This window comes from Syngnathoides biaculeatus, chromosome 4, assembly GCF_019802595.1.
Source record: "Syngnathoides biaculeatus isolate LvHL_M chromosome 4, ASM1980259v1, whole genome shotgun sequence".
NCBI classification, from domain to species: domain Eukaryota; kingdom Metazoa; phylum Chordata; class Actinopteri; order Syngnathiformes; family Syngnathidae; genus Syngnathoides; species Syngnathoides biaculeatus.
In genome coordinates this window covers 20,348,144-20,360,333 of record NC_084643.1, presented here as the reverse complement: position 1 = coordinate 20,360,333, position 12,190 = coordinate 20,348,144, and the positions used below count along the sequence as shown (strand labels likewise).

General features: G+C 41.8%; 1 protein-coding gene across 5 annotated transcripts in view; it reads right to left on the bottom strand.

Moving 5' to 3' along the window:
• Window positions 1–12,190, bottom strand: part of ankle2 (ankyrin repeat and LEM domain containing 2) — a 35,999-nt gene that overhangs the window by 10,057 nt on the left and 13,752 nt on the right. For 4 of the 5 annotated variants that reach the window (XM_061817928.1, XM_061817927.1, XM_061817929.1 and 1 more), the window contains exon 11: window positions 3,717–4,539. In XM_061817928.1, coding sequence (XP_061673912.1) covers window positions 3,717–4,539 — 823 coding nt within the window. Of the gene's footprint in view, window positions 1–448; window positions 532–3,716; window positions 4,540–12,190 lie in introns of all 5 variants that reach the window. The other variant, XM_061817930.1, reaches the window with a different exon arrangement.

The window sequence follows — 12,190 nt, the reverse complement described above, 5'->3', positions numbered from 1 at the left end:
ATATTAAATGTTATTCATCTATCTATTTTCCAAGCCGCTTATCCTCACAGGGGTCGTGGGAGAGTTAATTTACAAATACACACTCCAATACTTTTTCTCACTTGAAAAGTGGATGGCTTAAAAGAAAAGATTGTCTGTCCTGAGTTGTTTGACACATCGAGATGTAAACACCCTGAAATAAAAGCTGGATTTCCAAAATTTTGTCTCATGTTCATCTTTTGACATCAAACCCAAATGTCTTCGGTATACAACAAAAACGGTCCATTACTTTACATTTGCTGCCGGGGTGTTAAAACAAATTTTTGTCCTATATGTTATAGTACAATTTTTAGCAAGAATCTTGGACGAGGACAGGTTGCTTTCACCTGTGAATTACAATTTCTGAAAACATGTTTGTGTAAATGCATGTGTACAAATCATCTGACTCTGATAACAATATATAGCGTACCTCCTTGTTTACTACCCAGATATACTCAGCCACGGGTTGTCATTGGCCAGGGTCCAAATAGCCATCCTCTCCTCTTGAGAACTCTAAACAACAGAGGATATAATAAATTCACCAGACATTTTCTCTACTACAATGTAGAGTATTGGTATTTATATCTCTTATAAAAGCTAGTTTTTGCTAAATGAGAAACTAATCAATCAAATGTAACATAAATGCTGAAAACCTTTTAACTATAAGGCCAGGTCTTTACTTACCAGTAAAAGAGACTTGCTGGAAATGGCAAACTTGCAATAAGGTGACCGCAGGAAGGCAGCTGGTGATTTGTGCGTGCACACTGATGAGGGGTGTGGCTTTAGCCAGACAATGGGAGAGAGGGGATTGAGACTACACTCAAATCTTACTAGCATTTTTAATATGCCATACTTCACTTTTAAGCGGCTAGCTAGCATTTTGTGACATTAGTACATCAGGTTCAAGGAATCTCATGTCCAGTTTTAATGACTAATGAGGAGCCAGTGTCAGGCAGCGCTGTGCAGGAAGAGGAGGGACTTAAGTGAACTGAGTGATTTGTTCTTAAACTGGTGTACCGAAGAACTGAGTGATTCGTTCACTGAATTGGTATACGAGGACCTGAAGAGTGATTTCTTCATTTGTGATCCACTTTCGTTTACCAGAGGAATGACATACTACGCAATGAGTGTACTCATGAGTGATTTTAACACCAAGTCCTGACGGGAATAGTTTTCACTCGCAGCTGTTTCTTCAAACTAACAGCTAATGTTGAGTCACACATTTAAAATAAATGCAAATTAATAATAAATCTATATGGAGACATACATTTTCCCTTTGTGTCTAAAATGAAATTATTAAAACCTTTTTTAAAAATGTAATAATTATAATACAACAAACTTATGTAATGCTTCTCAACACTCAAAAGACAGTTGTCTCTGATCAGATGATAACAGTACAGTAAGTGAGCACGAAGGCAGCCCGGGCGGCAGATCTTGCTGTCAGCGATGCTGTGTACCAGAATGCAGAAAAGTCACGCCGACTGGCAAGATTCTAGATCAAGGCGGCCCAAAGCGTCAGAAGGTAGCACTGCCCGATCACGTGACCGTGTAACACCACCAAAAAAGGCCTTCAGCCAATCATACATCCTGCCGCTTCCTTCAGGTGTGCCCAATACATAAATCTCGATCTGATGGTCAATCACAAAGGTAGTGTGGGTATATAACATGCCGTTAAAATGTAGATGTCAGGCTATCATATTTACGATGAACTTTGTCAGTTGACTGATAGTCGGTTTGACCAATCTGGCCTTTTCTAATGTATCATTGCCCATGTGCACATAACAAGGCATTCTAGCAAGCTTGCAAGTTGGCCTTCAATTTAGGATGCTAAATTCACATTTAAGGGTATAAATATGAGTGGGGGAGTTGGATCAAATAAGAAGAGGGAACCCTTAATATGGGATGGAAGGAAGAATACTTTTTCATGATGACATTTTCAAAATGCATATGCCTCATCTGCCAGTGTGCCATCGCATTACCAAAGAAGGGAAAGTGAAGAAGTCAACTCGGGTAATGATAAAAAATTGATATTGTTAATAATGTTGTGCAGGATTGGCTCACGCAGTCATGCAAGGTAAATCAACATACATATGTGTTGAGGTAGCCCATAATTTTAGCTGACTGGTAGTTCTCTGCGCTCTCAAAAAGAAAACATGGTTGCATGTCATCAGACGTGTCATCCATTCGCATCAGAACACTTTTAAAAACAATTTTATTTAATCATGCAAGCACGCAGGTTTGAGGGAACATTGTTTCCGACCGAAACACCCGACAAGGTTAAAATAATTTCTAAGTTGCAGACCTCTGTCCACAAAAAGAAGGTGCTCTAAGGAAAGTGTACCCAAAGATGTAAAAAAAAAAGGCCGCAAAAGTGAAAAAAAAAGTTAGTGGCAGGGAGCACTTAATATCTTAAGTATCATTATTAGTCACTGTGATTAGACGGGCGTGTATACGCCCACGCGCCATCGCACTCGCAAATCTGCACTGCTGAGCACGAAAAATCACGTCTGCAAAATTTTTTACGAGTAGAAATACATAAATATTGAAAGATGTTACTTATTTTGTGTAATCTTAACATTCATTTACGTGTTAGTTCATAAACATTAACTTAATAAGCCTGCTCCTAAACAATCAGAATTCACCGGGAAACAGGAAATGCAAGTTAACCGTATTGAGCATGCACGGAAGTGATGCCAAAAGCGCATGTTTCGAGCTGCTTCACGTATTGCGAGCGCATTTACGTCGAAAGTCATCAACATCATGAGCCAGGTCAAAGGAAATTCCTTTACACTGAAAACATTTCTGGGATATAACACAGGTAATGTTTCACTATCTAACTATAATCAGTATGAGATTGTGATTTACCTCGACTTGATCTAAATTCTAACAGACTCGTCTGTCCATATATCTAAATGCGAATGGTCATTTTCCCCCGTGGTACCGCGTTATCTTGAAGTTGAAAACTTTTCCCCTCGACATGCTTTAAGGAAGAGATAGATCATATACTGCTATCTTTCATCAATGGATTGACAATAGATACCGCCGTAAATTTTGATAGATTATAACAATACATCATAACTGCCGACAGAAATGTTTGCGACAATGTATTGGTAGTTTCTAGCCACTAACGCCGATTATGTTGAAGTAAACTTTCAGCATTTTCAAAACATTGCGGGTATAGACCGTCTGTTTTTATTCCTTTACAGGTCAGTGCATTTAACTTTTCTCCAGATTAAGTTTGTCAGGTCAAGAATTTTTATTGATGAAAAATTTTAAATACCGTTTTATATCATGTTCTACTAATATCAGTTGAAATTAGAATTGATCATTTTTGAGTTTGAAATTTTTGTTTTCTATTTTAGTAATGTGTTTATTTTATTTTTAATCTACAGTTATGTTATATTATTCCAGTAAGTTGTTTTAAGGTCTTGAGATTCCACCCCTAATCACACCCGCAACTTTATATCTGCGGGCATTACTGACCACACCCGTACATTTTTTAAATATGAGTGACGGCATAATAGTCACAAGTGCCCGATACCTTGATATAAGGCTGGTATCTGTCTGATATGATTTACCTGATATTGCTACTTGCCCTACCACCAAGTCAAAGTGCCACTATACCGTCAAATTTTACAAACAAAATTCCAATTACATTACATTACAATGTTCTATGCTGAAAAGATTGGCATACTTACCCATGGATAAAGAGTCCTGTTCTAATGTGAGGTGGGGTTCTGGGAAGGAACTCATGGGAATTATCCAAGGACTTAAAGGAGGATGCAGATGAACCCGAGCTGCTCAGGTCTCTCCCACCGTGATCCCATGATTTGGACCTTGCACAGAAGTTGCGCAGCCCTGAAGCAGCGCCCCTTGTCCTGCTCATCAATTCCAGGCTGTCCGTGTCTGCATCCAAGAACTCTTCGGAGCTGCCGCTGTTGCATCTCTCTTCTGTGTCGCCTCCTTTCAAGGCTTCGCTGTTGTGGCTGCCATGGCCAATCGAGAGTCGCTTCAGCCCACAATTCAGGTCTGTGCCAATGGGGGAGCTGTATGAGTCAAGGGTCTCTCTGTGGCGATTCCCACTGCTCCTCCTCTCCCTGCACCCGTCAGGGCTATCGGGCTGGTCTTGTAACGACATGCGTTCAAACTCTGCCAAGAGGTTGGAGACAGGTGACAGCATGCTGGAGGCAGACGGGGAGCTCCGTGGAGAGATGTTATCTCCATTGGGAATCTCATCTCTTGAGGAACAGCACACCTCATTTTTGCAGATGCCAGGTGACAGTAGGTCCTGCTCGGCTGCCGTCTCAATCAGGTCGTCCCCCCGATACTTTATTCCCATTGGCATGATGTGGAAGTCGTGACCTCCCACTGCACCCTTCAGGTTGTCCATTGATGTGGCGGAGGAGGTGATGCTGGTAAGTGCTGCATTCTGCCTATTCTTCATTTCCTCAAGGCTAATGTCTTCACCCTCATCCAAGAAGGCACCAACAGAGATGGAGTTGCAGAACTTCTTGGGCTTGCCTGCAACAAGGGGTGTTTGTTTAAAGACACTGAGGCAAATCCAGCACTTGCTGTCTCAGTTTGGTTCAAGTGCTCACAGCAACATATAGACCATGTAGGTTTTAGAGCTATAAAATTTAATTTAACACGATTTGTTTTCTGATTGAGTTGATTATAACAACACTGCAACTATAGGATATATAGCTACAGAAAACATCTCAGAAAGAGAGGTTTATCAATCGCAAGGCGAATCAACAGGTGCATTTAATGTCTTGGGACATGAAATACTACCATTCATTTTGGAAGTAAAATACTTCAGTCAATTCATACATCAAAGCACACAAAGTCAGACTTGATGCTAGAACGACACAACTTCATTTCGGAAATGCTGAGATGCCCTTGAGCAAGCAGAGCGACACATTTGTATGCAGCTTAATAACTCACCATGAGTACATGTTCATAACATGCCGTTGTGTATGTACACATGTGTTGTAGCATTTGTCATATTTAACAATAGTGTGAAGTATTATTAACCATTACAATAGTGAATTTCCCTTTTCTCTGGTCGTTTGGATGAACAATGTATCCGATATGTCATAAGGTGAAGAAAATAAGTATTTGAACCCCCTGCAATATTGCACGTTCTCCCACTTACAAAACATGGCAGGGTCTGAAATTTTCATCATAGGTGCATGTCCACTGTGAGAGAGATAATCTAAAAAGATAAATCCAGAAATCACAATGTATGATTTTTTTTAACGATTTATTTGTGTGATACAGCTGCAAATAAGTATTTGAAGACCTGTCTATCAGCTAGAATTCTGACCCTCAAAGACCTCTTAGTCCGCCTTTAAAAGTCCATCTCCACTCCATGTATTATCCTGAATCAGATGCACCTGTGTGAGGTTCTTAACTGCATAAAGACACCTGTCCACCCCATACAATCAGTAAGACATACACTTGTAACATGGCCAAGACCAAAATTGTACAACTCCACACGTCTGGAAAGGGCTACGGAGAAATGGAAAGAATGAATGAATGAATGAAAAAAAGGTCCACTGTTGGAGCAATCATTAGAAAATGGAAGAAGCTAAGCATGATGGTCAATCTCAATCGGAGTGGAGCCCCATGCAAGATATCACCTAGTGGGGTCTCAATGATCCTTAGAAAGGTGAGGAATGAGCCCAGGACTACACGACAGGACTTGGTCAATGACCTGAAAAGACCTGGGACCACCGTTTCCAAAGTGACTGTTGGTAATACACTAAGACATCATGGTTTGAAAACATACATGGCACGGAAGGTTCCCCTGCTTAAACCAGCATGTCAAGGCCAGTCGTAAGTTTTCCAATGACCATTTGGATGATACAGAGGAGTCATGGGAGAAAGCTTTGTGGTCAGATGAGACCAAAATGGAACTTTTTGGTATTAATTCCACTAACCGTGTTTGGAGGAAGACGAATGATGAGTTCCATTACAAGAACACCATCCCTACTGTGAAGCATGGGGATGGTAGCATCATGCTGTGGAGGTGTTTTTCTGCACATGGGACAGGACGCCTACACTGTATTAAGGAGTGGATGACCACGCCCATGTATTGTGAGATTTTGGGGAACAACGTCTTTCCCTCAGTCAGAGCATTGAAGACGGGTCGTGGTTGGGTCTTTCAACATGACAATGACACGAAGCAAACAGCCAGGAAAACCAAGGAGTGGCTCCGTAAGAAGCGTATCAAGGTTCTGGCGTGGCCGAGCCAGTCTCCAGACCTAAACCCAAGAGAAAATCTTTGGAGGGAGCTGAAACTCTGTGTTTCTCAGCGACAACCCAGAAACCTGTCTGATCTAGAGAAGATATGTGTGGAGGAGTGGGCCAAAATCCCTCCTGCAGTATCTGCAAACCTGGTGAATAACTACAAGAAACGTTTGACCTCTGTAATTGCAAAGAAAGTCTACTGTACCAAATATTAACATTGGTTTTCTCAGGTGTTCAAATACTTATTAGCAGCTGTATCACACAAATAAATAATTAAAAAAAAAATCATACATTGTGATTTCTGGATTTTTCTTTTTAGATTATCTCTCTCACAGTGGACATGCACCTATGATGAAAATTTCAGACCCCTCCATGATTTCTAAGTGGGAGAACTTGCAAAAGAGCAAGGTGTTCAAATACTTATTTTCTTCACTGTATGCTGTTTCCAGGGCAGTTCTTAAGTGATGACCACACGAATAGCTTTGCCTAGTGTGCGCATAAATCTTTTCAGCTGTAGCATTAGCTTGAGGCCACAGTGGTGTGATCCTGTGATGTTGGAATCCGAGACAGATGGCAAACTGGGAAAGCTAGTAACTGTTAAATGGGAGACCAAATAAATAATTTTTAAAAAATCATACATTGTGATTTCTGGATTTTTCTTTTTAGATTATCACTCTCACAGTGGACATGCACCTATGATGAAAATTTCAGAACCCCTCCATGACTTCTAAATGAGAGAACTTGCAATACAGCAGGGTGTTCAAATACTTATTTTCTTCAACATATGTACTGTACCTTGAAAATTGGATGTTAATCCTTTATCATTTAATGGTGTTTTGAGAAGATTTTTATCGGCAATGGATAGGTTTCCAATGACGTCACCACAGTCCCAGGATTCCCTTAGACCAATCGGATAAATTAACGATAGAAAAAAACTTCACGCTTCACCCATTACTTGTGTTCTCTGACCTCTATGACACACAAGATGGCGTCATTAGAATCTTATCTATTACGAATTTTCATGGGCGTTGCCATTTTGGGGAATCACATGACCTACGTCCACGGATGTGACGTATTGCACGCCCCAACAAAGACTAGCTTTTGTTGGGACACAATTATGGCCAGCGGTAATTTCTCGGATTTATCGTCATCTGATAAAGAAATAGCAGTATCGGTTGATAGGGAAGATGGAGGAATATGTCCATACAGATTTGAACCTGTGGCTGTAAATAATGTGGAATATTCAGATAGTTCTTTGGATGGGAATGACATGGAGTCTGACTACTTGGAGGCCGACGCGCGGTACATGGACCTTTCCGACCTGTCAATCACTCGTACAATAACAGCCAATCAGATAGCTGCATTGTTTTAACCCCTGGCTTGACACGGCCCTTTTGTCGTCATGTCCCACAAGCAATGCTAGTTATCAGTCGCGTGCGCTTTGAAAAGTTAATGTTACGAAGAAAATGGTCCTCAGATGCGCTTGGGGAACATGCAATTCTCTTCTTCTTCTTTTCCTTTCGGCTTGTCCCGTTAGGGGTCGCCACAGCGTGTCATCTTTTGCCATCTTAGCCTATCTTCTGCATCTTCCTCTCTAACCCTAACTGCCCTCATGTCTTCCCTCACCACATCCATAAACCTTCTCTTTGGTCTTCCTCTCGTTCCTTTGCCTGGCAGCTCCATCCTTAGCACCCTTCCACCAATATACTCACTCTCTCAACTCTGAACATGTCCAAACTATCGAAGTCTGCTCTCTCGAATCTTGTCTCCAAAACATCCAACTTTGGCTGTCCCTCAAATGAGCTAATTTCTAATCCTATCCAACCTGCTCACTCCGAGCGAGATCCTCAACATCTTCATTTCTGCCACCTCCAGGTCTGCTTCCTGTTGTTTCTTCAGTGCCACCATCTCTAATCCGTACATCACCAGAGTTTTGTAAACTTTGCCCTTCATCCTAGCAGAGACTCTTCTGTCACATAACACACCAGACACCTTTCGCCAGCTGTTCCAACCAGCTTGGACCCGTTTCTTCATTTCCTTACCACACTCACCATTGTTCTGGATTGTTGACCCTAAATATTTAAAGTCCTCCACCCTCGCTATCAATTCTCCTTGTAGCCTGACTCTTCCCCCTCCACCTTTCTCATTCACGCACATATATTCTGTTTTACTTGGGCTAATCTTCATTCCTCTCCTTTCCAGTGCATGTCTCCATCTTTCTAATTGTTCCTCTGCATGCTCCCTGCTTTCACTGCATATCACAATATCATCTACGAACATCATGGTCCAAGGGGATTCCAGTCTAACCTCATCTGTCAGCCTATCCATTACCCCTGGAAACAGGAAGGGGCTCAGACGTGATCCCTGATGCAGTCCCACCTCCACCTTAAATTCTTCTGTCACACCTAAGGCACACCTCACCATTGTTCTGCTGCCATCATACATGTCCTGTACTATTTTAACATACTTCTCTGCCATACCAGATTCACGCATGCAGTACCACAGTTCCTCTCTTGGTACTCTGTCATTGGCTTTCTCTAGATCCACAAAGACACAATGTAGCTCCTTCTGACCTTCTCTGTACTTTTCCACTAGCATCCTCAAGGCAAATAATGCATCTGTGGTACTCTTTCTAGGCATGAAACCATACTGTTGCTCGCAGATACTTACTTCTGTCCTGAGTCTAACCTCCACTACTCTTTCCCATAACTTCATTGTGTGGCTCATCAACTTTATTCCTCTATAATTCCCACAGCTCTGAACATCCTCTTTGTTCTTAAAAATGGGAACTAGAACACTTTTTCTCCATTCAGCTTCCACCAGATGGTTCTCTGCTCTACCTTTGTCTTCTTAATCTTCTTACCCACCACCAGAGCCATCCTACACACCACCATCCTATGCTGTCGAGCTACACTCTCCCCTACCACTACTTTACAGTCAGTAATCTCCTTCAGATTACATCGTCTGCACAAAATATAATCCACCTGTGTGCTTCTACCTCTGCTCTTGTAGGTCACTATATGTTCCTCCCTCTTCTGGAAATAAGTGTTCACTACAGCCATCTCCATCCCTTTTGCAAAGTCCACCACTATCTGTCCCTCAAAGTTCCTTTCCTGGATGCCGTTCTTACCCATCACTTCTTCATCGCCCCTGTTTCCTTTACCAATATGTCCATTACAATCTGCACCAATCACAGCTCTCTTGCTGTCTGGGATGCTCAGAACTTCTTCATCTAGTTCCTTCCAGAATTTCTCTTTCAACTCTAGGTCACATCCGACCTGTGGGGCATAGCCGCGAACCACATTATACATAACACCTCAATTTCAAATTTTAGTCTCATCACTCGATCTGATACTCTTTTCACCTCCAAGACATTCTTAGCTAGCTCTTCCTTTAAAATAACCCCTACTCCATTTCTCTTCCCATCTACTCTGTGGTAGAATAATTTAAACCCCGTTCCTAAACTTCTAGCTTTACTACCTTTCCACCTCCTCTCTTGGATCCACAGAATATCAATTTCTCCTAATCATCATGTCAACCAACGCCTGAGCTTTTCCTGTCATAGTCCCAACATTCAAAGTCCCAAAACTCAGCTGTAGGCTCTGTGCGTTCCTCTTTTTCTTCTGACGATGGATCCAGTTTCCTCCTCTTCTTTGTCTTCAACCCCTTTCAGAATTTCCACCGACGCTCTGCAGGTTAGCAGTGCCGGGGGCGGGCGTTGTTAACCGGGCCACGACCGATCCGGTATGGGATTTTTTTAGATGAACGCTCATATTTGTTTGGCACAATTTTTACGCCGGATGCCCTTCCTGACGCAACCCTCTACATTTATCCGGGCTTGGGACCGGCCTATAGATTGCACTGGTTTGTGCCCCCATGAACTGCATTGAACATGCAATTCTGATGAAAGATATCCATCTCGGTTACAAGGGGCCCGGTTGATTCATTTTCCAAAGCCTCAAACACAGTTGACGAAGTGTCAACAATGGATTAAGGCTCGCAGAAGACCGCACGTACAACTAAGTGTGGACACTATCAACAAACACAAGGCTGTATGTTTGAAGGTAAGTGAGGGAGAAGTAACTTCTCTGAGTTTGATTTAATTATTATCAGGCCCGGTTGATTCATTTTCCAAAGCCTCAAACACAGTTGAGGAAGTGTCAACAATGGATTAAGGCTCGCAGAAGACCGCACGTACAACTAAGTGTGGACACTATCAACAAACACAAGGCTGTATGTTTGAAGGTAAGTGAGGGAGAAGTAACTTCTCTGAGTTTGATTTAATTATTATCAGGACTTTATACATTGCAGAAGAACAATTTTCACTTTGTTATTGTTTCACTGCCCTGCCGAATGAAGTGTGTAATGTTTTATACTGAAGAGTCGGTTTAGTGATACGTAAATGCATGATGTCATGCAAGAGAAATGTCTATTTGCCTATTTGTATCACATCGGACTTTTAAGACAGAGCACTGGATTCTATTACGAGCCAAATAAAATGAATACACCCACTCATTTATAAAGACTACAATGATATTACTCGTGATCTTTCTAAGTAAAAAGTACTCACCCTGCTTTACATGCGCAGTATGATTCCACTATTTTATCCTGTTGGATTTCAATATGAAGTTTGTGAGGCGTCAAACTTTTATGCATCGATCGCCAACGTTTCACTGTAACTCCGACATTGTGCCCTGCTCCTTCCAAAATCTTAATTCCGTGCACATATCCTTGTGTGAAATAGTTGAGACCTCTCTGTAGAACGCTCTTGGACAAGTCTGGCGCATTTGGTAAAAAAACATACCGCAACGTTACCGGGAATACGCGATAGAGAATCCACTTCAAACCTGTCTGTTCAGTTGCCATTTTGGAAGATTGTGGGAGATGGCAACTGTAAGTAAGGGGCGGTGGAGCTGAAGCTCGCCAGTTGGAAAGATCCATTAAGTGCGTAAACAAAGGCTTGGTTACATTCCTACGCAATCATGCACAGCGGTGATTTCTCGCTTTTATCCTCATCTGATGAAGAAATAGCAGTATCGGTTGCTTGGGAAGATGGAGGAATATGTCTATACAGATTTTAACCTGTGGCTGTAAAGTTGAATATTCGAATGGTTCTTTGGACAGGAATGACGTGAGTCTGTCTACGAGGAGACCGACATGCGGGACACACCATTCATCCAACCCATCGATTTTGGAGTGCGTTTAGGCCAGCCAGGGGAAAACTACACTGAGTACAGCACTCTTGGCCATGAAGGATGGTAGAACCCATCAGTGAAAGGTAGGCCTTATATTGTGAGAAAGGTTGTTTTAGCTAACAGGGTGGCCAGGGTCCATGTGACATTGAAATGATCTTTGGATTGGTGCAAGTTAATACTGCCTCCACAATGGCAGCACGGTAGCTCAGATGGTAAAGCATTGGCCTTACAGTTCTGAGGACCCAGATTAGATTTTTGTGGATTTTTTTTTTTTTTTTTGTCGATTTTTGTGTGTGTGTGGAGTTTGCATGTTATCTTCGTGCCTGTATAGGTTTTCTCCGGGCACTCCGGTTTCCGGTCCTTCAATGATTCTTTTTCTTACAGGGCAGAACATGCCACCAAACATTCTGTGAATTATTTCTGTCCAAATTATGGCAAAATTTTACGATACAGTAAGGTATTTTCACGTGTCCGATTGTGGTGGTACCGCATGTGAAGACACTACAAACTAGCGATGATTTCTTTGTTGCCGAACTTAATACATCACTTCTCCACACGTAGTTCATGTGCCTCGCCAAAATGGCGGTGCCCATGAAAATTTGTAATTGTTGATAAAAATCTTCTCAAAACACCATTAAATGGGAGAGGATTAACATCACATTGTCAAGGTACAATACATATAACATAACCTATTGGATTGTCAATCCAAACAACCGGACCTCCGC